Genomic DNA, 27,155 nt, shown 5'->3' with positions numbered 1-27,155 from the left:
TACCATTTTAGTGGAACAGTATTACAACAGGTATCCTGATTGTGCCTCTCTTATTTCTACTGAGAAATACTTTGTCTTCCCCGTCTCGTGGAAAAACTATTAGCTAGATGCTTAGCCCTTACTGGATAACTCCCACAAGTTGTTTTTCATAATACTTTAATAACAAAAGAAAAAAAAAAAAAACTTCCAAGTCAAAGTGCATGCTACCTTGTTTCAGCCCTTCATAAAGTTAAAGTTAATATTTTTCCTCATTCATCTTCACTGATTTTTAAAATATGAAAGCTGAATGAGCTGTTGGGAACTTGCAGTTCTTTTCTTCCCCCGCAGTGTGCACTCATAGCAGTAGTTAGTTCCTCAGCCCAAATGAATTTGGAGTTTTGTTTCCAAAATAATCTTAGAGTGTTCTCAAGCTATCCTTTTTCTACATGATCAGAAGCACTAAGCAAATCTAAACTTACCCTACTGTAACAAGGATTTCTCTGAATTAAGTAACAGGGAAAACATTTCAAAGTTGTTTTTAAGGTAATGTAAAAGTTAATCTTTACTTTCAAGTTTTTATTAGCTACAATAACCTATGATTGCACTGTAAACTGTTCCAGCAGTCTGATTTAAAGGAACAAACTTGATATTCCAAAGCCTGGGTGGTGGAGGCTAAGAATATGAGAAATACTGTAGAAGAGATCATCGATTGCAAGTAGAAACGGTGACAGCTGAGTGCCTTCCTACAGTAATTCTTGAGTTTGTCTGGGTTATTCAGGCTTTTGGGAGCAAGTTTGAACTCCTCTGAGCATAATCAACCTGAGAAGCACAGTTAGTGGAAAACTCCCATTCTCCCTTTACTAACTGCCAGCATTTTTAATGCTGTATGCTAACTTCATCTTTCTTTAATATGACCTTCTGAAATGAAGATCTACAATAGCATGACTTAAGCCACATAGAAAAGGACTCGCAACAAAAGTTCCATTAGTTAAGCTGTGGCCAGAGACTCCAATGGCACCCTTACTAGTGATATTTTAGATGAAAAGAAAAAAAAAACCACACAATACGTATCATTAGGGCTTAAAAGGGGAAACAAAAAGAGTAGGAAAAGGAAGATGAAGATTTTATCTTCAGGTACCATATACTATTGAAGTACCACTTGGAAAAAAAGGCAGCAGATAGGAAACTTGAAGATAGTTTTACCCACAGAAAACAATTTCAAACATATCTATAAGCACAAAAAAATTCATAGTTAAAATGCTGCTATTTTGCTGGCTTCTCGAACCCCGCTCAGGTAAGCTCCTGTAACAGTCTGAGGAAAGTGCCTGTTTGTGGCCTGTATTTAAAAAAAAAAACAAATTAATTAATTGTTTCTAGAGCTACTGAAACAGATTTAAAATGAAAAGTTCAGATCAGTTATTTTTTACATAGGCGTGTGCCAACATTTTAAAAGGCTATGGAAAACTTAGTTGAAAGAATTTTAGAGGAAAGACTGATGATTTTTTACAACATCAGAAGCTGCAAAGCAAGTCAACTGGCAACGTTAGTTGTCTGTTCTGCTGCAAGCACTATGGAGAGACATTTGAGTACTATTTCAAGGTAGAATGCACCCATCAGCACCATCAGCAGCATACATCTGTTATGCTACCCAGTAACAGAAAGATAATTTGACTAAAAATACAAGTGGAGAGTATGTTCTTTTCATAGTCTGCTCTTCCTGGTTATGCAGCTCTTTCCCACCCTGAGATACATGGTGAACTACCTATTCCCAATAGGAATAAAGATAGCTGTGTGTCAAAATGAAGAAACATTAGTATATTTGTGTGACAATATACTTTCATGCTACCTCTAAGTTAATAACTGTTGGCTGGCCAAAAGACAGTCTTTCATAAATAGTTCCCCAGTAACCTTAAACCAACAGTAGCAAAGATACTTACCTCACCAGCAAAAAAAATTGTTCCTTGGATGTCTTCAGCTATAATGTCATAAGCTTCGCCGCTGCCTCCTGTTCTTACAAAACTATATGCCATCTGGAGCCAAGGGTCTTTGCTCCATCGAGTAACAAAAAACTTCACTGGGTCAGGAACCTCCTGTATGATTAGAGTGAAACTTATATGCTACAGAGAAGAGCTCACGTTTATGTGGCTTTCCATAATCCTTAGGGAGTATGCAGTATTATTGTACTATAGATTAAATCCCTGAATTAAATCCCAGTTTTACTTATTACGGCACTAAGCAGTGAAGATAATCTGTTTGCTAGAGTTGCCTGATGTTTGAAACATTACAGTTCCTCTGTTTTGAATGCAAGAAATGTGGATACTGTATCAAACCTAGAAATACAGAGGTAAAACAAAGAGTTCCCATGTCACAGTAACACATAATCTTGCAAACAGATAAAACAGCAGCATCAACGTAATTCAGCATGTTTGTGTGTGCAGTGTAAGCTCCTTGCATCTCAGTAAGACATAATAGTTTGTGAATTCTAGTTTAAATCTCAAAATATAATTTCCGTTTTGCAGATCATTTTGTTCCAGTGAAGAAATAAATTGACTTGTCTAAAATCAGAAAATGAGCTGGTTTGAAAGCCACATTTAGGGAGAAACAAAAAGAAAGTCTGTAATTAAGCTGTGATTGTAGTACAGTGTATTTTTTGTCACATTGCAGTGTGTAAGTTCCACTCCATTCTACTAGAAAGAGCCTGAATAACTCTCTGAAGGCTCACTTAGCTACAGCTGTGTCTTACTCTTAAGGCTCTTGTGACAAGCAGACAGAAACACCACTGATTGCCTCTGCACAGCTTCTGCTATCAACAAATAGACAATTCCATTCAGGTCACCCCCACAAACTAATGTTCAAGCAAGCAAAACAATTGCTAGCCAAGGAGATACATGTGGCAGGTTGCACAGGCATCCCAGAAGGAGGTTTTGGTATGGCACGCAAAGCTACCTTGTCCTTGAAAGTCCTGCAGTGCTGTCAAGAGATGGCTAGAATTCACAACTGTGTTAAGCCATGGGGACAAAGACATGGCAGTCGTCCTTCTAGATTAAACCAGCACCAAACTGAAGACCTCTTTGCTGCCTATATGTTCTGATGAGGTGAAAATAGCAGGTATGTGGACTTACATTGCCTGCGATTCTGGTAACTGTAAAGCTGCTACCAAAAGTATGTTTTCTAGGAAAACATCTTGGCTTTCAGCTGTCAAAATTTTTCCAAGACCATTAGTCCCAACATCCATGAACATTAACGCTGAGCATTCCTTGAGATGTAACTGCTACAAATGATTTAGCTGTAAAATATTACAGAGTTTGTTAAGAAGAGTGAAAATAACGTTCAATGATAGCCATCTGCTTGCCCCACATTTGTCTCATTCTCCTGTTAGTGTTTGTCCTGATAAGCTGGTATCTGGATGGGGTAAGCAAAGGAATTTTTACCTCTTGTTTCTTTACAGTCAGGATTTAGGACCCTTGACTGATCATGTTGCTTGTACCTTTACCATAGGGCATCTCTGAAAGGGCTGTTTCCTACTAGAAGAATAATTTCTCCCCTACACAGCATCTGAATTTGATTTTTACCATAGCTCAAAAGAAGCTTTTCCTCAAACACACAGAAAAAGAAAAATAGTCAAAAATATCAAATGTTTTCCTGTACATCAAGAAGTAATGCAATCAGAAGCTTTATTTCTGTTGGCACATTCATTCACATCTGTTAAGAGAAGAGGTTTTTCTTACCTGCTCCTTAAACAGCTCTCTGAGTACAGTCATACACTGTTGCAGTACTTGTTTGTCATCTAAATTCTTAATGGTTGTCACAGCATCTCCAGTGACCACTGACATTAAAATGCTTTGTTTGCCCTAGAAAACAAAATCATGATATAGAATATCACTTCAAAATTTTCATTTTAATTACTAACTACTAATTTAAATTTTAATTAATAAGACAAAGATGTTTTTCAGCTACAGAATAATTTTTGTTCTAGACAAAATCATCTCCGATTCTTTAGAATGAAGGCTTCCTATTTTTCAGTGTTTAAGATCAGAGGATGTTAGTAACTGGAAATCTTGTTAACAGAAACCTGTATCGGGACAGTCAGCCCCTCTCACAGCTCACAGAATTAACTGAAAACTCGCTGTATACCTATTGGAAGACTGCACCCAAATATTTGACCTTTGAGCCAGACCTCTCAAACTCCCGTGCCAAAACTTCACATCAACTCTACTCCGGTTTCAAAAGATGGTAAAAGAGATGAGCTATTTAAATACTAGCTAGACATGTTTTGGATTGGAGCCAATGCTGAGTTCTTAGCAGCTGATTTTGGCCCAAGAAATGAAAGCTCAGTTCTCATGACGATTCCTTTCACTTCAGGAAATCTGCTGTGATTCGGCAGTTTCAAAGATTAATCTGTAACCATGGAATACCAGACAGATTCTCAAATCCTTTCATGAACTCTCCCTCTTTTATCTGTACAATAAATTCTTCTGTTATTAAACTTGATAGCTATCAGAGAATAGCTGTCAAGCAACTTAATAATTGCATGAGTGTTTCTGGAAAGCATCAGCATGCTGAATCTCATATAGAATGAGCTCCCAAGAATTAAGGAGATGACAAGAAAGGCTACATGGAAAGTCATACACAGGTGTTGATATTTTGATGACAGCACAATATTGACAGGATAGTTTCTTTTCACAGTAAGCCATGAAGGTCCAGAAGAACTTCTAGTCAGGTAGTAAGCAGCACTTGTTAAAGCTTGAAGAAGTAGGTTAAATGTGTAGCATGTCTGCTTGCAACTGCCAGGGAAGGGCAACAGAATGCCAGTACATTGGTTTGAACTGGTTTTGAGGCTGACCCTGCAGACCTCACATTCACACAAAACCTACTGCTTGTCTTCTGCAACTTCATAAAGTCACTTGGGCCAGTGCAAGCCAGTTTAATAAGCCAACATTGTCCTTTTTAGCTGATTTAAGTAAGGAATTAGAAGTCCTGAACTTGAAGTGACAGACAGGCTTTTCCATCTTTGTTCATCTGTGCCAGGTCTTACACACTTGTTTTCAGAATAGCTTTGATACTAAAAGTATTAACATACTTATGTAATTATTTTGCACCCAGGCCTGGGAAAATATTGCTATTTAGTACAAAGAAGTATCAATCAGCTTTTTCTTGATAAATAAAAGTGATTCCACTTAATTTAAAAGGAAAGAGGAAAAAAAGGGGGAGGTTGGAGGGGAAGGAAGCTTTCACTGTTCAGTAATTACTGCATTTAGATTCCAAACCGAATTTCTGAAGGGCCAGCAGAAAATACAGATGGAGTATGTTACCTCTGGATCCATGTCATAGAAAACACTGAACAGTCCACGTTGGCTGGAATTGGGTGGAACATGACCAAAAAAATCAGCACCTTGAATTTTACTATCCCAAAATCTATAAGGAAACTGCAGTGCAATCTAGAAAGAGAGAGAGAGAGAGATGGAATCAAATAATTTCATAGCACACCACAAAACTCATAACTGTTCATCTAATCATTTTTCCCTTTTCTTACTCAATTTTCAACACAGTTTTCTGAGGGAGTTTCAAAAAATAATGTGTAAGCTGAAGTCTAAGAAATAGAAAATAAAGGGAATTAAATTCACCATGAAATTCACTATGGAAAATGCTCAAATTTGGCAGAGTTTTTACAAGCCTAATGCAGAACTCAGAAATTCCCTACAACAGATGAGGATCAGTGAATTTTGCCTTTAAATTTCCACATTGCTATAGGATCATTTTTGGCATTACTTTCATTTCTGTTTTATTCTAAGCGCAGATCTTAGAAGGGATCTTTTCAGGAGCAGCTCCCTTTTTCCACTAGGAAGAGTTAAAGGATCTTACAAGCTGGTCAAATACGCAGCCTTTGGTACTCTTCCAAAATAGTTCATGTATTTCCTAGGTCAAAATAGACCAGGGCTAAGAGTATTATGAGAACTTTGGATTATCTAAGATGAGTATGAAGGTTTGCTCAAACTCAGGCACAAAAAAGTTGAAGCTGTGAAGTGATTCTGTAACAGTTTCTTTAAAAACCACATTTGTGACAGGAATTCTGAGAAATACACGTGAGCTCTGCTGGCTTTGTAATAATTTACATTGTGATGGTTGAAAAAGAAATGAATACAGTTATTTCCATTGAATTTCACTAATAGTATAGAAATAGAAAAAAGTAAGCAGCTCAGCAAAGTGTTTTTTCTGCGCTTCCTTCCTCAGCCCCTTCTCCAAAATCACAAACAGCAGGCACCTCACAGAAGATTTTTGACTAGAGGATCCAAGTAAAACCAAATGCGTAAGCAAACCCGGAGTAATGCTCCATAAAAGCAACAGGGCCAAAGCAGCGAATATTTCCATGAAAAGGACCTGAAATATGATCTGAATTTGCTTACCTTCTCAATGACTCCTGCTCCCAAACTATTAATAGCTTTAATTTTTTTTTCTGACAGCGGAGGATTGAACTGAATGGCATTTTTCTGGAGAAGGGCCAGTGGAACCGTCACTAATACCTGAGAGAAATAATTACAGCCACAATTGCAGCAAAAGCTGAACGCTGTACTTAAGATTGATAGAACCCTCTAAAGTATCTTGGATTATCCATGTATAATACTCACCAGATACCTTAACATTAGAGTCTGATTCTACTGCACATTAATGGGGAACACATTCATTACATTCAAGTAAGAACAGGTCTCTCACTTGGCTGGCTTTTAAGTTGCAAATTGTTGAATTACTTGTGTGAGTGGCAAACCATGCTGGTAGTTTTAATATCTCTCACAAACTGTAGGCAAGCAGACCATCAGATTAACAAAAAATTCTTTTTGAAAGGGGAAAGGGTCTTTTTTTTCCTTCACAGATTCCCTCCCTTAAAAAAGGGCTCAGTAACATTAGTGATGTCAATCCTCTTTTGGTAAGAACAGGTATCATTTTTAAAGTGATACCTAAAACATAATTTTTCCAGTACAAAGCAAATGAAGATGTAGGAAGTAAGGGTGACTGAGAGATAAGAAGTTGTTGAGTCCTGCATCCCAAAGGAAAACATTTTAAAGGGCAGATTTACATGTAAAAAAGGGGTAAGGCTGAGTAGGGAAGGGTACCGAGGAAACCATTACTTCAGAGACCAGATAAAAATCTATGTGCTTCGTATTTCTAGTTCTATCTTTATAGTCCTTAGTTCTTTAAATCAAGTAGTACTCAGAACTCAAGCATGTTCAGTGAAAAATAGATTCCAGGACACCCAAATACAGATCATTGGAATGTATGAGTTTTCTTACAAGTGTGAGAAATTGGAGTAAATAGTCTTCTGTGGAAGGGGAAAAAACAAACAAACAAAAGTACATGGACTGTGGAAAATGCTGTTGTTATGTATCCAAAATCCATAAACTGAAAGCATACTGGGTACCTTTTGTGTTCTCCACACAGTTCCATCTGCAGTAGTGACCTGTACTTCTTCACCAGAATAGTCAATACTCTGTACCTATTGAAATACAAATTTGTATAATAGTTTAGACTGCACACCTAGGATGCAGAAATACAGCAGCTGTGTTTTCAGTATCACAGATTTAATATAAATAGAATTACTCAATGCTGATGGCAACATCAACAATTTAATTTCTGATCAGTGAGAAGGTTAACAAAAGAAATTCTGAACTTGCCCTCTCTTTTCTTAGAGATAAGTTGGAATGATCGCAGCTCCACATTTGCCTGGTCAAAAAAAACCCTCAAATATATGATTGGGTATGTCAAAATAAAACAAGACAGGCATTGCATCAATATTTTCCAGACTTACTGGGAAATTTAACCGGATGTCCAGCCCTTCAGCCAACTTATCAATGATAGTGGAATATCCCACAGTTAGAAGAGTGTGATCTCCAGCAAACTGAGCAAAAAACTCATTATGGTCCCATGAGCGTGCAGATACCTGTGGACAGAACATAACCCAGCTGTCTCTACTGGTAAGGTGACATGGGTTCTAACAAAAGTCCTGTAAGTTAAAAACCACCCAATTCCTTCCACAACTTTGGCAAAAGGAAAAAAAAAAATAAAGAAAAGTACATGAGAACATATGGCATTGTTAACAAAAATAAACTGCTTATTTTCCCAAGGCCCCTAAGTGGCTTATAATTGCTGGATTAAGTCATAAAATGGCTTTGTGTCCAGCAAGGTTTTAGCTCTGCTTGGGGTAGGAAAAAAAAAGATAAGTTGTACCAAAAAATGAGGTGAATTGCAATGATTGCAGTGTACTTCAGTTTTCTCTCCAGCAAAAAAAGTCATATTTTATAGCCCTAAGACTTGGAATAAAAATGAACTATTTCCCAGTGTGAGGGGGAAAAGGAGATGTTAAAAAAAAAAAACAAAACAAAACAAACAGAATTTGTCTCTATCTTCACAGGTTATTCCATGTTTGCTTTCACTGACATTCTCTCCCCAACAGACTCACAGTACAATAGTAATATTTGCTCTTGGCAGTCACCACCTGGCAGTGAAGCAGTTCTCAAACTGCTATTGAAATGACAATTCCTATCGCTGCAGTTGCATTCAAACCATATCACACAGTCAACAGAATACCTAGGAGTGGTGAACTGGGGCCCACTGTCATAGTGTTGGAACATTTTAGGAGTTAAATGCTTTTATTCTCAAGATACCAAGGTAGAGAAGTGCCTCAGTTTTTTTAAACACATCTGAGAAGCAGAAGCCACACACCAATATCTGAGAAAGAGTAACTCTCTGAATCCTTCCACCCAGAATCTCAGCAAAATGCACTATTCCCCTGCAGCTTCTGAAAGTAAAGAGGATTTCACTGCAAGTGTGTCGTGAATTCCCATTAGATTACCTACAGAGGTGCTGGAATTTATGTCACAGTGCTTTTGAAGAATAAGTTAGGGATATAGGAGTAACTTAGGGACAGCTGATTGAGGCCACGTGGGGGATCAGAAGGCTTCTCGATGTCACTTGCAACACTATTTTCCACAGAGCTGAACCATGTCAAAACAGCTGTCAAAACTCACCTGAGAGAGATTGCTGCCACAGGCATACTCCAAATTACTGAGATGGAACTGTAGTACTTTTTCTTCCAGTTCACTGAACTGGATACCAGACTCCCGAATAAAGGCTTTATAGATCTCCTGTATTTTCTCTGTGAAAGAACATGTTTCAAATAAGGATATATCACAATTCACTAGAAGTCCTCCTGCATTTCAGTATTCTCTTCTCTAGATCTCAAGATTTTCAGGCTTGTTTGTACTAGGATGTTTTTCTTCTCATAGAAAAACCACAAGATCTTTCTGATGATAAAATACAACTTTGTTGCTTAAACATAGGTTTATGTAAAATATTTTTTTCTTCAAAAAGAAAATGTACATAGCTTCTGGAAGATATTAAAAATATATTAAAAAACTACTAAGTGCAACAGCATAGTTGGGATAATCAGTTGAGACAGGAGAGACATTAATCGCTTCACTGTCATTAATATACAGTTGAAGATATTTCAGAGGGAAAAAAACCAACACTGTAGGATAACAGAATCCTTGCAAATAAATCCTGTTTAATTTTTTTTATTCTTTTTTTAAAAACAAAACAAGAAGAGATGAGGAATTTGATCCAGAGTTCACTGAAGAGCACAAAGCTACTACTTCTGTCTTATTCATCCCACACTGTAAAGATTTGGGACACACCTATTTCTGAGCAAGTTTATTTGTTGTTGAATGTGCTTGCATGCTGTAAGTGGGAGGCATTACCAGCAGGGATGGGAGCATTCTTGCCGTTGAAAGACTTTGATTAGGCTGTTTTTTAAACAGATTAGTCATAAAGAATAGGAGTTACAGCTCACTGCTGCCTGCTTCAGCAGGTGTTTGAGTGTTTGAGCTGCAACTGCCAGTAGTTATACTGCAAAAAGCTACACCATTAAAACAAGATACTACACTAGAAGTAATGCAGTATTTATAAAAGCCTTCAAATTCATCCTCCTTAGAAGTTACAAAGGACTTTTTGGTCTGTGAGTGTACAAGTAGTCAATTGTCCTCAATAGAGCTGGGTTATCACTGCTGTATTAAAGGTTAGGTGTGCAGCCATACCTAGACATAAAAATGTCTGATGTAAAAGGCATTTTAATATGAAATTCTAAATTCTGACAGTTATGAGCACAGCCAACATATTCACTTTTAAATACATCTCCCACTTACCACCAAGAGGAACATCTTGATGCTGGGTTTTATCTTTTCTCCACTCAGAGACAACATCTAGGATGGCATTGAAATGAAAGTCCATACGTTTATCAATAGTGGGATCTGTTATCCTTCCACCTTCCTGGATCAAGTCACATTTCTCCCCCAGTTTGTGCATTTTAATGCCAAGCTTAAGAAGAAGACATTTTATTGCTTTATAAGTATGGAAAAACTGCAGTGCCTAGCAGCTTAAGGTTATTTAAAGAAAGGTGAATCCCTCAGATTTAAATGATGTCAATGAAAAAACATCCATGGTCTTAAATAACAAGTCATATTAACTCAGACTCTTGTGCTCTGGAATACCAAGAGCCCTTCCATCTCTTAGTTGTCCACAAACTGTTTTTCCCCACTCTTCCATTATTTTCTGTATCAGAGATTCCTTGAAACCTCATCTCCAACTTTCCTGTCAAGTCATGGGGTAGCACAGAGATGTGTCTGGTATCAAACATAATGAACGAGTTTCTTTCATTTTTCCTTCACTTTATTTTCTAATTGCCACTGAAATTAGTTCTTTTCAGCAGCTTTCTGATGCCTGATGGCCTAACAGCTCCCTGCAGGCATCGACAGGATGCATCTTGCCAGTTGCTGCCAGCTTCATTATCAAGCAAGCAATGAAAGAAATGGTTTTGAATTAAACCTCGTATCTTTCTCTGCTTATCCAACTCATAGCAAGGAATTCATTATATTCTACACAGTCAGTCTGGAGATTCTCCCTAGAGCCTTGTTACTTCAGTGCACTCCAGTGTTTTTCACATCTCCTTGCATATCTCTAGGATGCTGCTCCCCACTGCAGATCTCAAGACAGAGCTAAACTCTGCATGAAATATGACATCACATAACCACATAAGGCGAGTACCCAACATGTATTCAAAAGCCATTGCTCTTCACCTCATAACTGAAGTGTTTTAAAAAAATAATAATAATAATAAACCCCTTCATTTTTATTCTTCATGACACTTTAGAACACTAAACAGTTAAAACAGCGTGGGCTGGATTTACATGCCTCTCTGAATAAACTCCATATTCAAGTTCCACTGGGGGAAGTTCTGCTTCCTGCCCAAAAAAATTAAGCTGTGTTATGTTTGGAAAAGTATCTGTTAAACATATTAAGTATTGCTTGTTCAGAATCAAACTAGAAATGCAGAGGCCAAGCAAAGGCAAGTCTGTAACCAAGTTCTGTATTACAACAGCATAGCAATAGCCTACCACAGTGATGTCTTTCTCAGCTCTAAAGTTTTGTCTGTACTAGAATCAGCAGTCTGCCAGGTGCCTCTTGTATTTTTATCTCTAGAAAAGGGCAAAAAAAGGAGTTTCTTCCAATTTTGAAGCGAAGCTGCCTTGTTTTTCTTTACATAATGTGCGTGAAACCATTCTGCAGCCCTTCTCTGTCCCCATCTGTCACCAAAGATAGGACAGCAGCACTGAGTTTACTCAAAATGCAGAACAGCGTTTTAATCATGCCGTGAAAAGAGACTCCCACCCTTACCCAGCCACCCACACCCAGCTTCTGACAACAGTTCTGTAACGATAACGCACGACCACAGCAGAGAACCCACTTGCTCACACATTAGTGCCATTGGGTTGTTGACGCATCCGTTGACGATTTGTGCACCTCTCCCAACAGTGACGCCTGGGAACGTCTTATCGTCCCACACTCGGCCACCAATTCTGTCCTTAGCTTCCAAGACGATGACCTACGACACAGTGCAGTTCAGTGCATGGTGAGACGTGGCCAACTCCAGAGCAAAGGGGAAAACAAAACAAAAACAGAAGCAAGCCAACAAGGCTAACAACCTTAATGCCTTATTTTCATTAGGTTATTTATACATTTAAATTGTTATTTAAAGGTTACCCTTTGGGATATGTACACGTGTACAACAACTGATACTTCAAGAAACAATCCCAGTGGAAAATTTCAAAATATTTTTAAAAACAATAAAGACATGCTGGAAATCTCAAAAATAGAGTTGAAGGCATGCTGCACACAATGATCTCTGTGCAACATCCACCTAGGGACATCTATAATGCTTTTGGAGAAGTTTATTTCAAGGGTATTCCAAGAATAGCTCATTTTCATGTGCTCACAGCTCATGTTTAATTCATTCATACATACTTCTTTCAGCATCCTGACTCAGGATGCTGGACTGGATAGATACTTTGTCTAACTAAATATATTTATTTTTATTTGCTTTTATTTTTATCTAAATTCTTTTTGGACAAACTCTCTCCAAAACAGCAGAAAGCAATAGGAAAAAAAAGCACGTACATGTATTTAAAAAATTGACAAGATACTTCGTGCATTAAAAAAATTGTCCTGCTAGTCAATGATTCCATATTTTACTGCAGGAGAGCTTCCAAAAGATCTTGATGGACAATAAGGCTGCACTACAATTTGCTATTCAGCAGAAAAGGAAAGAGTTTATGGAGCAGTAGGAGCTAGGGTTTCACTTATTAAAAAAAAAAGAAAAGGAAAGCAACGTGCCCATTCATTTCCTTAAACATCAGCGCTGCAAACATCTAATTTGTAAAGAATATTGCTATTCTCTGATGTGTAAAGTTCTGTTACTATATTGGGATCATACTGGTAATAGTAAATGGAGGAGAAGGGAAATATGTGTGATTTGCCTGTTTAATAAACAAATAGGTACACTAAAGTGCAAAACAGAGAGAAAATCTCCTTTAAACAGCAATTGCCATCTACAGTTGGATTATTTATACACAGATGTCCCTGACTTCCTTTATCTTCCCTACTCAAGTCTGCCTACAATACGCACTGCTTGCCTTGTTAAAATTTAGATGAAGATAAATTCTGTTTTTAGCAGAAAATTTACTCAATAAAACCCCAAATTCTGCCAATTAATTGGGATGCTCCATGCTTAGATGTTTCTAAGAACAAGGTTATTTCTTTATTTTGAGGAAGAACACTTCCAAAGCAGAGAAAATCTTTGAAAAAAGTTTTTTCAAGTAACGTACTCTGAAGTTTCTTACCTTAATCCCAAAGTTGTGTAGCTGTCGGGCTGCTGCTAATCCTGCTGCACCAGCCCCAACAATAATGACAGATTTCTATAAAATAACGTTCAAATACATAAAAGCAGTTAAGAACTGAAATATAAATGATAGCTGCAAATGTATTCTTGCTAAAGTTGAAGTACCCTTAGATTTCAGAAATGCAATTTGAATTGCAGATGTCTCAATTTCTTTTAACTGGAACAGTTCTCAGACAAATAACACACTTAACTTGTAACAATTCCAATCACAAATTGGGGCGATCAATAAAAGCTTTTTTATAAACTGAGAACGCATGCAAATACATTCTCCACACAGAAATCAACTTTTTCTAGGAGGTTTCTATTACAGAATGCATTCATTATGTAAGTTTCTGCATTCTGTCATGAAATTTGCTAGTCATAAATATATACCCTTCAATCATAGCTCTTGCAAACCAGAAGTTAATATGAGTTTCCTCACCTCTGGAAGCAGAGGTGTATTCCAGGATTAAGGCACAAGAAGAACCTAAGCATACTGCATGTTTTTCCCCCACAGTTCCCACCCATCTGAAAAGTGTACAGAAAGTTCAAATCCACTGGGTTGGATTCCACAGATATGTGGGAATAGAAACCTGGCTGGCAAAACCTCCCATCTCTGCTGTTTCAGTGAGCACTACAGGTAGATGAGGTTAGGATGGATATCAGGATAGTTAGGTTGGATATCAGGGAACACTTCTTACAGCAAGGGTTGTTAAGCTGCCCAGGGAGGTGGTTGAGTCACCACCCCTGGATGTGTTTAAAAACCATTTGGATGTGGTGCTCAGGGACCTGATTTAGCAGAGGGTTGTTAGAGTGAGGGTAGGATGGTTAGGTTGTGGTTGGACTCGATGATCTTTAAGGTCTTCCTGAGCGATTCTATGATTCTATGAGGACTGTGTGAAATATGTTTGCTTTTAGAAGTAATTCCAACACAACTTATTGGAGTTAGAGCTAACGAGCAAAAAAAAGAATTTCCATGTCATTTTATAGCAGTGATAACACAGGGATTGTTACAGCTACTTACATTGTGGTACTCTTTAGGAAGAAGATACTGGTCAGTACTGACTGATAAAATCCCTGTATTAATTAGCCCTTTCCTTGTCATAAAATACAGTATCCTCGCCATTTCCTGTACACAGCGAATACGCACAAGCCCTCGAACAATTATATGATGGACACATTTTTGAGGGGTAAGGGCCTCCTGTAGAAGAGAAAAAAGCAGTATTGGTAGTTCAATATCCGATACTTTCACATGTTTGCAACGGATTTGCATTGTAAACCACATGATAAAGGTTAATCGTGAATCATAGAGGTGCCTGAGAATATTTTAAAAGCAATTTTTGTGGAAGTTTCTTGCCAATCAGCCTTAAAGAGTAAGGTAATAATTTCTCTCTTCTCAGTTTCCTTTAAATAAAAAGCTAAATGAACTTGGAATAAAAGCATAAGTGTAAAAGATGTTCTTGCAAACTCCATGTACTGAAATCCATCCCTGACTGCAGGTGGCAGTGCTCATGGTTAACATTCCATTAAAATTCATTTTAAAATGGCATTCAGAATAAAAGCTAGATGAGTATCCAAAATCTTCACAATTCTTATGCAGATATCGGGGTCTGAAAGCTTCAGTATGTGCAATTCTAGTTGTCTCTTGATTTCGTTTATATTAAATAGGAATAGAAGCAATTTCATTGAAGGGTAGCATCGTAGAATAAACGAAAGGAGAAAGGCAGTCATTTCCTTGTCCAACATTCATACAAGAAAAAAAATACTGTCAAGCACACACAAACAACTGTTTAGAAATGTCCAAACATTACTTTTGACAGTAAATAGCTGAGCAGATTTAGTGAAGGTTTAATGCTTTTAAAACTTCAGCATTTTACCATAAAAGAAGGTCCTAGGCATTACAACTAATGGTGGAGTGGAAATCCAATCTTGGCAAGAATTTTCAAAAGGATAGAAACAATTTTTTCTGGTTCATAAGGCTCTAATAGAAATAGAGTCCAATTCCTTTGCCTCCTCCCACTTAAAACATCCTTATCCCATAATAGCAGTTATTTGCAAACAAACAAATTAACTTTTAGCAGTTACCTTGCAGTTTGTGTACCACAGAGCCAAAATCAGGTTTCTCAAGGCCAAATACATGGTAGGATCTCGTGAATATTCTGGGAACTCATAGAGCTCATCTAGTTCCATGACATCTGGCCTTACACAAAGTGCTTTCCCACATTCATTGGGCTGGTAAAAAGGCTGGAAATATTTGTTCATTCCTGGAACTGAATAAAGACACACACACACAAAAGAAATAGTCATATTCTGTTTTATCTACTTATCCTTTTCCCTTTAAGACAATTCATTGATCTGGCACAGATAAAGAAGCCAGGAAGCATCCCAAACTCTAGCCACTTTTAGAATTATCTCATTTCATACGACTTTCCCTTCTTCTACACTCCAGGCTGTGTAGTACTAATTCTTGTTGCACTACCTCTTATAGTGCCTTGGGCCTAAGAGTTTGAGTTTTGTCAGAGAAGCAGCACATGCCCTCAGATGCCATGACTGGTCCAACATGGAACAGGATCTAAATTCAAGTCTAAAGCCTAGCACTGCTGTACAGGCTCACAGAGTCCTCTGAACTGCTTTCATTTTCAGCTCCCAGCTCTACCCAGAGTGAGCAGTGACTAAAAGTAATCATCTTCCACATGCAGCACTAGCAGCTCTGTATAATGAAGTTGGTTTCCTATTTATAAAGCAGGTAAATATCTGCTGAATAGATGAGCAGATTTATTTTCAGCACCTAAGGAGAACAAAGCCTGCAAGGATAACACAAAAGCAGAACTTCCCTCGAAGTACTCTCTCTGAGCCAGTACTGAGGTATATCAGTAAGGATGATACGGGAATCCTGAATTACCTTCTTTCATACTGAACCTATTTTGCAGATCTCGCTCCCAGATTGTCAGTCTCAGAGCTACTGTTAGCAAAAAGTAACCTAAACAAAATCCATGTGCCGTAAGAAATCTAATCCTTTTCTGCAAAGCCTCAAACATCCTCAACATCAAAACTAGCAGAATTAAATGTTGTTATTACAAACCTTCATTTCCTTAAGAAAACAAATGATCTTTTAGTACCGGAATGTTAACTTCCATTTCTGTTACTAATGGCAGGTAGTAATCAAAAAGCCTATGAAGTCTGTGCTTACACCTTAAAGAAATGCATTACCTTTATCTTACAAATGAGTAAATTACGACAAAGAAGTAGAGAGGCAGTCACACAGAGGGTGTGTATTAGTGCTGAGAACAGAACTGGTGTTTCTGAGTCGGGAGCGTTGTGTGCCTTATAACCTCAGTTACAAGACAACAGTCATCACACCTACTTAAGGAACAGAGCCCTGCAGATGGCCCTTACCAGTCAAATTAGGTACGCTCTTTAAGTGCTCTAACTTCACAAGGTTGGATTCACCAGGTAAACGATTAGTGCTGGTACAGGATGGACTCATGCCCACGCAGTCTGGATAATATGCAGCTAGAAAGGGAGCTGCCACACTGTCTTTCAGCAAAGGAGGGAGTATGAGCATGGAGTACCACCAATGGTCTGAAACTTCAGCCACTCTCTGGCCAAGCGGAGAAGTGAAGGAAAGAGGGGAGAAGAGAACATGTCAGTACTTTGAAAACGTTGTAAAATGAACCAATTCCCCCCTCCCTCCAGAACTGACACCAAAAAGCGCTATTAGTACCAATCTCAGATTTGCAAGTCTTAAAGACATTTTCTCTCCCTCTTTCCCCATCCTCAGCCTGACACAGAAAACTAGCAGTATTAAACCTCAGAAACTGAGCTGAAATTTCATAAAGTCCACACCTATGTGGAAAACAAACAGATGAGACATGCCACGACAATGCACCTGTGCCTTACCAGGCCCTTGATAAAACATTTACAGTTGCTCGTGCAACCAGAAATCTGAACTTAGAAGTCTAAACTAACTGACTGATTTAACATAAATTCTGCTGTCCCCATCAAAGACCTTCTAAAACCCTAAGAAATGCTACTGACTCAGCCTCATTTTACAAAGTAAACATGCATTAAGGAAACAAAATGTCCAAGCTTCCACAGCAGTCAACAATTATTATGAACGTTTCCTGGGACAGAGGTACCTCAGGTACACTTGCCAACACTGGCTTATCATATCATACTCAATCTGAAATGTGAGGTTACGTGATCATAAAACGATTGCAACACCAACATGCATCACGTATCATTCATATTAGGAGGTAGAGGAGAGAGAAAACATGTTTCGGCTTTCCTATGCACTTTTCAGAAAGAGGAGACAAGGCTTAACTAAAGATGGAAACCACCTGGAAGAGAGGGGAATTTGGAGATGGGGATTTTTGTTTGAAAACTGGCAGCTGAATGCTGTTTAAATGTTTGATTAGGTTTGCCTAATCAAAAATGAGAATTAGGAGTGAGCCTTGTATCACTGGCCACAGCTCAAAGACAGCAAGAACCACCTGAAATCTAACTGGTATAGTGAGGGAAGAGAGGAAAAAAGATGAGAAAGTAGAAGGTCCTAGGCTCTGTTGCAAATAGTGTCCTTTGCAAAATGCATAAATACTGCTACAATTGGCCAAAAGTTCAAGAAAAGGAAAGGCGTATGCCATGCTTTGGGGTTGTTTTCGTATTCTGAACAAATGAGGAGGAACAGCTGCTACTCACCAAGTCCTCAGGCATGGAACATTGGTCTGAGCCCTCCGTCTGAAAGAAAAGCCAATTGAATCAGAGCTATTCTTACACTCTACAACAAAAATTAAATATAAAACAAAGCAATTTGGCTATGGCATGTTTCCTTAAACCGAATAATGCATTCATGTTAGCTTTCTGTGGCACAACATTTGTATTAGTAAAAGTAAATAACAGAGAAACATATAGTTAAAAACACAACACACTGAAAAAATACAAAATATACCAGAAAATGTTTCTCATTTGTTGAATTAAGCAGTCTCCACTGATCAGACATTAGAATATGTGTCTTATTCCACAAAACGGAGTGGAACACTAAAACAAATTGGAAGGGCAAAAAAAAAATCTGGGAAGATTCTACATTTTTCAGAGAGACTCTTCCAGTCCAGACTGGAAAGACATAAAACCAAGATTCCTAGATTTATTTCAACATCACAAGGTTCCAAGATGAACTGTCATGTTTTTCACAAAAAAAGACTCTGCAGCATTAAAAGGACTCTTTTTCAAGAGTTATCTTCGTGCCAAAGCTGAAAATTTCCCATGATAAAACTTGCTAGAAGTTACCAAAAGCTCACTGAACTTTTCAAACATTTTCCTCCATAATGAGCATGGCTTGACAAACTAAAACAAATATTGTGATGCATGTCTATTTCGTATATTCTGATAATCTTTTCATAGCTTCAGAATGAGTGATTTTATAACTGACTACAGACAGAAAGTATTTCAAATTCTTCTTTCTTGATATTTTCACTCAGGATACAGAAAAGGCCAAACAGCTTGTGGGCCTTTCACTGTGCAACTCCACAGGCCATCAGGCAACCGTTTTTAAATTAGAAACATTAAGCAGCAAAGTAAGAAGTAAATAATGTCTGCAAACAAGAAAAATCTACTTGTTACTAGTTTCCATATGAGCAAAAGTCTTCTGTGTTACCTTGGTGGAATTGTTTAGTTTCATACCACATCTGTAGGTTTTTGCTATTTGCGGTGTCAGCTGGATTTCCTTTGTCAGCTGACGCCATTTACCACACTCTGGCTTTGTACACTGCACCTACAAGTCAAAAAACAAACATGTTTTTACTTGTTACTGACTGATCATAGATAAGGTTAATGAAGCCTCGATAACCAACTGAAAGAAGGCAGATGTGAGAAAATTCTTAAGTGCAGTTGTTAAATTCATTCTCATATAATGTTCGGGTGTAAGACACTTTGTATACTAGGTCTTGCACTGATTTCCTAAAAGACTGAGTTTCACCACAGAACCTAATCCAAAAGTGATTCAACAGCCATTACTACTTCAGTGGCTTTTGCAAGCATTGCTGTGAAAAGTGTATCACGCACTACTTCAATAGACTTCATTGTGGCCTTCCAGTATTTGAAAGGAGTGTATAAACAGGAGGGAGAACAACTGTTTACAAGGATGGGTAGTGATAGGGTTAGGGGGAATGGTCTTAAACTGAGACAGGGGAGGTTTAGGTTAGATATTAGGAGGAAGTTTTTCACTCAGAGGGTGGTGAGGCACTGCAACAGGTTGCCCAAGGAGGCTGTGGATGCCCCATCCCTGGAGGCATTCAAGGCCAGGCTGGATGTGGCTCTGGGCAGCCTGGGCTGCTGGTTGGTGACCTGCACACAGCAGGGGGGTTGAAATTCTATGATATGTTTTTTTCAAACTTTATTCCAATTCCATCTCTGTTTCTCTTCTACTCCCTTCAGTGTGGAAATACAGAAATCAATGTTTTGCAAGTCTTTTACACTCAGTTTGCTATAGCTGGTATGTCCCATTTTCCCCACTAAGTCTTACTCTATCTGAATATTATACATCTTAGCTGCTACTTCAACAAAAAGCAACAGAAAGTTGTTCTCTGTGAGACTTGGAGAAGGTGTCCAACAATGGAGAAGCTGATCAGAATTGATCTTGAGCTTTTCTCTAGCCCCTGTAAAAACTCAGCTGGCCTGCTGCCTGATCATACAATATCAGAAAGTTTTTCAGTTCAAGAAAGGAGAAGATGGAAAAGACAGGTCAGGGGAGTTAATTTAAACATCTGTTCAAAACTGTATGCCTTCACAAATTAACATCACATTGAAATACACCATATTCCACAAATCGCTGTCCATCTTACCCAATAAGGGAGCTGTTGATCAGCCATGAAGGCTTTTGGGCTGGGCTCACTTTTCCCATTACTTGTCCAAATCCTTTTCCAGGCTGTGTATTTCTCATAACCATCTTTATGACTAGAAAGAAAGAGAAAAAAAAGGCAAGTGGTTAGGAAACGGCATGATCTAGTTCGTTTTAAGCAACAGTGGTTATTCTAAAATTAAACCTTTTATGTAAGGACAGAGAAATAAGGCTGAAGAGAGTCCTGTATTTTTCCTATTAAAAACAAAGCAAGTTGTGGTTCTTATGATAGCAATAAAGAGCATCCTGACCACTATATCCTCTTGGTATTGGGCATACTTCCAAGAAGTTAAAATGGGGACTGAGTTACAGGTGCTGCTGAGTTCATAAGCACTCAGAAATCTTAGCAGAGATGGACTAAATTCCCAGAAAAACAGAAAGGAGCCTGGAGCCCAAAGTACTCCCTGACCCTGACCTGAGTCTTCACCAGTCACTGAAATGAAAGCAAAATCTACTTGCTGGCTTTGGTCTTATTCTGACCCAAGTCCTCTCTCCTGAGCTCACATTTGAAGTGAATCTGCTATCTAAGGGAAAACGGATGTACTCGAAACTACTTAAATGCACTCACATCTTTTAAAATTCTCTGCTTTTGTTTTAAAAGAGAGGAAAGCTTTAGAATAACTGTACTTGTAGAACAGCCTAGGTATAAAGTAACTGGTTTTGCTCACGCTACACATTTATGCTGATGATTAGTCCGTGCAACACCTGCAGTTTTAACACCAATATCTAAGCATCACTTCAAATAAAGCAAGCACAGAGGATGAACCCTCGTATTATTCACAAGTATATGAGGTCTCTTCACTCGTATCATCTGTCAAATTTAATAAGTACTGAAAAGGCACAATGTTAATTGGCAAATCTACCTTCGGTAGTAGTGGTCAAAACATTCATTGCAGAAGTGCTCCCCACAGGAAAGATGATACCATCTGGACGTATACCCATTTTTTGCACATCTGAAATGCAGAAATGCAGAAATACTTTATGGTACATTTCAAAAACCCTATTAACAATAGCACATTCTAGAATGTGAACCAAATATTCGGGACAAGCCAGCACATTATGTTATGTTCATGAAGGCTGTCTTACACAAGGCACTGCAGTTATTCAAATCACAATAAGGAGAAGATCATTTCAATTGTCTCAGACACTTCCAGTTCCCAAACGAAGCAACACCAGATGCAAAGGAGGCAAAGTGTGCACAATAAGCAGTTCTATAGCTGGCTTGGCTTCCAGCAACCTCTCTCCAACAATGAGCCCTGCTTTAGCACCCTTTAAGTAGACACTTCCTGAACAAAAAATAGAGTTGTTTTTATAATGCCTATTGTGACAGACAAAGCATTTTCCAAATGTGTAAGGAACTCTCTGTAGGAACTTAGCATTTCTTGACCTTTTTTTCATTCTGTTCTGGTCTGGTGCAGCAGTGGGAGGGGGTCATCTTGATGAATATTTTTCTTGTACGAGTGATGAATGGATTCACAGCTCATCATAAGATCTAGTCCCCAGAACAGCTGACACAACCATATACGCAAATCTGAACACCAAACCAATGTTGCCTTTTTTTTTTTTTTTAATATGACCAAGTTAGCTGCAATTTTATCCCAAAGAAGGAAAACCTTAAGGAAACCCCTACACATTCTGGACTTCTATTCTTTATTACTCATGGAAATAAGTGCCTATTAGCAAAGGTTATATTCATTATGCAAAGCAATCACTCTTCGCTTAGAAAACTCTCATTAAACTCAGTGAAATGAGTCAAGATGAATGTATAAGGTAAAAAGCAGTGACCTAAGGTACTAATTGAAATAGACAGTGGTGAAATCATCTCATCTCAAATAAATAATGTTGAAAGTATGTATTCTGGTGGAAATATATATATATATCTGTATGTAAAATATAGAATCTATCACAACATTAAAATAATATTAAAAAAAAAAGATTATGCAACATCTGTTGTTTCAAAAAATATATATAACATCACTAAAACTGATTTCTCAGGTACTCCTTTCCCCTAAAAGTCTCTTACACAACTGCTGAAAAACTTGGCTTTTCTGTGACAACATTTAACTGCAGCTAACAAAGAAGAATTCTCAGAGGTAAGTAAATGAGGCATTGGAGTATTTTATATCACTGGAGAATAAATAAAATGAGGAAAGTTTGCCCAATTAACGAGAGAGGGAACAATGCCATATAATTACAGTCTGCCTACTGCATAATGAGGTCTGATATGTTTCTTTTTATAGATACTGAACACACAGTACTGACGAGATGCATCTCCAGGGTCAGAATGCAAAAGGGCTGGCATTAGCACACTGAAAGCCACAAACAACTTGAGAACAAGGAGTTCAAAGAAGTCCGATTGTCTCCCAAGTCCTAAAATGTCAAGCTCAGAGTCTCACCTCGGACTGCAAAACATTCCAACAACAAAGTGATCAAGAATTTCGGCAGTAAATGGCGGTTTCATTTTCCATCTTGAAAGCAAGTTTAGCTTCCTCAGGTTACACTCAGATGCTCTTGGTTTCACAGAAACAAGGCGTGTTCCAGAGGACACCATTAATAACATCAATAGGCTTATACTAAGCTGAAGATACACTCTATCAGAATTAGCAACTTGTGCGGTAGAACCTTAACCACAAACTGAACAACCTGTGACACTTTCCTGGCATCTTAAGACTGGTATTAGTGTCCTTCAGTCCTCCCTCTACACTTGGAAATGAAGGGGTTTTTCAAAATGTGGTTAGAATTTCAAATAGCAAGCTTAGAAGAGCCCATGAAAAAATGCAAATAAAAATAAACAAACCTTTCGGCTGCGCTGGCAAAGCAAACGGGACACGTTGCAGTGCATCCAGCTTTCTCACATTTCCTGTATTTCTTTTCTGATGCATCATCATCATCATCTGTTGCCTCGGCTGCTTTCTTCTTCACCTAATAAAGAATAGCTGAAATCTGACCAGAAACGACACAGATGTGTTTTCTAACAGAGGCATACAGGCAGTTCTGCATCCTGTGGCATGGCATTGAATAAAGAACACAAACCAAACTTTCTGAAGCCACTGTGAGATAGCTGCAGCATGAAGCAGCTGTCAAATTAGGTCATTTTTTCTATCTCTCCCCCAGAAAAAAAAAAAAAAAAACAGAACAGTAAAGATGAAGATATCATTTAAAGCTAAAAATGTCTTGTCTTAGCTTAACTGATACCATTGAAGAAATTATAAGCAAAGCCTCTGGTTTAAATAGCATTTTGAGCTCCATCACATGCTAATGAGTCAAGCCTCAGGCATTCTTTTTATTCCACCTTCAAAAAAATCTCTCCTTCACATACTTACTGATGTTAATTAGCTGTGATCTTATCTGCACCTCAAACAAAATATTAGGGCTGGTTTGGAGGAATATTTTTTTTTGGACTCCAGATACAAAACTGTATACCAAATACCTCTTATGGGCTTCAGAGATGCTGTGTATCACATTAATTTGGGTCTTGGACAGCCTGGTTCAGCTGCACAGAAAACTCTGGTTGTATTTTTAACACATCAAGAATTTTCAAGTTATACAGAGCATTTGTCTCTTCCGAATACTGTTGATAAAAAAGCAGCTTTGCCTGCTTCTTCGCAGAACTGATTCTCCCTCTTCCTGCAAAAACGTTCCATCCCTGAAGTATCCACAGTGAAACACCTTCTTTATAAGCGTTAACAGAAAATAAAAATACAAGAGTGTCAAATTGTTATAAATACCTGTCTTCCAGAACTCCTCAGAGGAAGGCTGTCTGGAGACTGCTCTGAAGAACATGCCTTTTTCTTTGTTCGTACCCTTCCAGCTGACATTGTATTATTAGACCTGTAAAGAAAAAGGTAGGGAGCAGTTAAGAAAAAAGAAAAATAAGAATTGGTTGAATTTGCAGAGCTATCCAATCACCTGGACGGTACAGCCTCACTTACACTGCTTCTCCTGTCAGAGAAACATGGACAAGAATCTGTTCAGCCTACCCAGTAACTCAGGATGGAAATGAAGGTGGCATTATGGGGAAATGAACAACGATCTTATTCTAAACTAAATTCACAGTTAAGATTAGATCCTTGAGTACATCTTGACAGACTGTTCCAGATCAGCATACCCTGGATTTCAGTAATCTGATTTGCATTACGTGATGATCTGGACTAGAATTAGGGTCAGCAATGCGAGTAGACTTCAGTTCACAATGCGAGCTCTGAAATCCAAGCCTTCACAGTGCTCTTCTCCTTGACAACTGATTTATTGGTAGCAACAGAACTGCGTGGTACAGCACTTTTATTCAGATGTTCACCACCAAATGAAACACCAGTTCCAAAACTGGGATTGTTTAGATTGGAGGAGACTCTGGGGAGACCTTATAGCTCTACAGCTACCTGAAAGGAGGTTGTGGCTAAATGAGGGTCTGCCTCTTCTACACAGCTGGTGAGAGGATGAGAGGTAAGGGCCTCAAGTTGCACCAGGGGACAGGGGTTGGATGGGAGAAAGAGGGGTCAGGCACTGGAATGGGCTGCCCAGGGAGGTGGCTGAGTCACTGCCCCTGGAGGTGTTCAAGAACCATTTAGACGCTGTACTGAGAGACGTGGTTTAGTGGGGAAGTATTGGTGGTAGCTGGGTGGTTGGACTGAATAATTTTGGAGGTCTGTTCCAACCGTGGTAATTCTATGACTCACACACCCTCCTGTGAACGTGCATCAGAATTTAGGGTCTAAACAGCAGCAGCTGCATTGTGATGTTAGTTAACTGGGAGATCACAAATGCAGTTACTAAACTGCTTCAGGAGAGAAGTTCTACACCAGAAGGCAAATCCATGCTTATATTTAACTACATCCCTGGGAACAGGAAGAAGGCCACAGTTCATCATGTAATCTGGAAAGCACGGAGTATGAGAAAGTACACTGCAGAAATGGGAAAGCATATGTAAAACATTACAATCAAAGGTATTCTTTTTGCAAGGATTAAAATACAAATAAAATAGCTTGCAGGAAGAATTAAATCTAATCTACCACACATAAAGGAAACAGACTACGGCACTGAATCATGAATGCTATCTTGGTGTAATAAGGAGCAGATTGCAATTTTTTATTACTATTTTTATGTATGTATTTGTACTATATCTGGGATTTCTTTCGGTTGTTCCAGGCTGCATCCTCCTCATTCCAACTGACAGCATGGAGTGCTAGCAGTGGCTTCGTTCACTAGCTCTCCTAAGTAAAGGTAGCAGCAAGAGAGAATGGGAGTTGTTACAAAGTTTCTGCTCTCCAGGTAGGAGGAACTGATTTGAGTGCATAAGGGGGAAAAAAGAAAATCACAGGATATCCACAGATGGGAGAAAGTAACTGAGCTTGGGAAGCCAACTCAAACATTAACTTTCTTTTTTGTATGCAAACATTATATGTAACTAGAGGGAGAAAAGATATATCTATTATTATGCCAAAAAAGCAATAGCAGTCCACCATCATATACTCCACCGTATGGAGGTGGTGGTGGTTGGAGAAGAGAAAGGAAAGCCAACTAGTGCCACTTAAATGACATTTCCCAAAAGTACCACTTCAAGCCCCAGGAAATGAAAGTCAGGTTTTGCTGACAGGGCTGTCCAGTAGCACAACATTCACTGAAACACAGAGTGGTTCGGGTTGGAAAGGCCCTCAAAACCCACACGATTCCAAATCCCTGACAAGGGTAGGGTTGCCACCCCCACCAGCTCAGGCTGCCCGTGGCCCCATCCAACCCGGCCTTGAACACCTCCAGGGTTGGTGCACCCACAGCTTCTCTGGGCAGCTGTGCCAGTGCTTCACCACACTCACAGTGAAAAATCTCCCCCTGACACCTAGTCTAAATCTCTTTTAGTTTGAAACCATTCCCCCTTGTCCTATCAACATTATCCTTTTGCATCACCTCTCTATCACCTCAGCCTCCCATGCCAGCTGATCATCCCTCGCAGCCAGGCAGGGGCTGCAGGCGGTCAGAGCCCATCCCAAAGTCAGAGGGGAGTATGCAACCCCATGTATGTGGGGCTGGGGGGAAAATCAAAAAGCAGCCACTGTCCACTGAGAAGTTTGGTGAAAACATCGCTGGTTCACAGGGCCTCCCGCCTTGATTGGCAGAGAGCAGATGTAGGGAAGCACGGATGTGTTTTTGTCGTGGATGCTGCTGGCAGGGGATGAGGCAGAAGGTGGAGAAGAGGTGGGTTTGCAGATATAACTGCTTTAAGGCCATTGTTTCCAGCTGTACACCGCTTTGCCTTTGCTTCCCCTCCCAAAAGCCCCACACCTCCCACTCCCGCAGCTTTCTCAAGAGCAGCGGACACTGCCTACTTCGCTATGCTTTATGTGACTCTGCGCACCCTACCATCGCAGTGCCGGAGGAAAGAGACCCTTTAAAGGGGAAAGAGACACACATCCCTACGCTGTGCCACGTTCCGTACCGCTTCGTCCCCCTAATGCCCGGCCTGTGCGGGGAGACTTAACAGCAAGTTTGCATTGGGGGGGGAAAAAAAAATAAAAAGAAGGAAAGAAAAGAAAATAGAAACCACACACACACAGCCCACACCCAGGAAGCGAGAGCAGCCGGTGAGCCGAGGCCGGGCGCAGCCCCAGCGCGCTGACAGCAGCCGCCCCGGAGTCCCCCGGCCCTGACAGCGTCCCCGGGGCGCTCACCTCGGGTCCGGCTCGCCCGAGGGCCGGAGAGCGCATCCACGCGTGCCCGAGCCGCCTCCTGCTAGAGCTGCAGCGGGGAGAGAAGGGGGGAAGGATGGAGGGGGGGGCGCGGCGGTGAGCTCGGGGGAAGGCTGCGCCTGCACCTGCCCCGCCGCCGGGCCGGGGGCCGACGGGCAGCGGGGCTCACTCACCGCCGCGGCCATCCCCAGCGCCATCCTCCTCCTCCTCCTCCTCCTCCTACCGGCGCCGAGCGCCCTCAGCCCGCCTCCTGCCGCCGCCGCTTCCGCTCTCCGCGGTGCGTAGAGAGGGAGGCGCCGCCCCGGGCCGGCCCCGCCGCCGTGCAGGTGCCGCCGCTGGG

General features: G+C 39.6%; 1 protein-coding gene across 1 annotated transcript; it reads right to left on the bottom strand.

Annotated features, from left to right (window-relative positions):
• Positions 1-1,231: 1,231 nt before the first annotated feature.
• Positions 1,232-27,012, bottom strand: KDM1B (lysine demethylase 1B; the record flags this gene model as incomplete). Its single annotated transcript, XM_079533302.1, has 21 exons — positions 1,232-1,315; positions 1,917-2,069; positions 3,708-3,830; positions 5,292-5,417; positions 6,384-6,500; positions 7,394-7,468; positions 7,781-7,912; positions 9,000-9,127; positions 10,173-10,344; positions 11,771-11,908; positions 13,203-13,277; positions 14,265-14,441; positions 15,326-15,510; positions 16,637-16,841; positions 17,939-17,977; positions 18,894-19,010; positions 20,080-20,191; positions 20,999-21,088; positions 22,933-23,057; positions 23,864-23,966; positions 26,798-27,012. 21 exons carry the CDS (start codon positions 27,010-27,012, stop codon positions 1,232-1,234), a joined length of 2,691 nt encoding a protein of 896 aa, XP_079389428.1.
• Positions 27,013-27,155: the final 143 nt, after the last annotated feature.

Source organism: Tetrao urogallus (genome assembly GCF_951394365.1).
Source record: "Tetrao urogallus genome assembly, chromosome: 3".
Classification (NCBI taxonomy): Eukaryota; Metazoa; Chordata; class Aves; order Galliformes; family Phasianidae; genus Tetrao; species Tetrao urogallus.
Note: the sequence above shows the minus strand (reverse complement) of the source record. Positions and strands in the feature narration are given on the sequence as shown.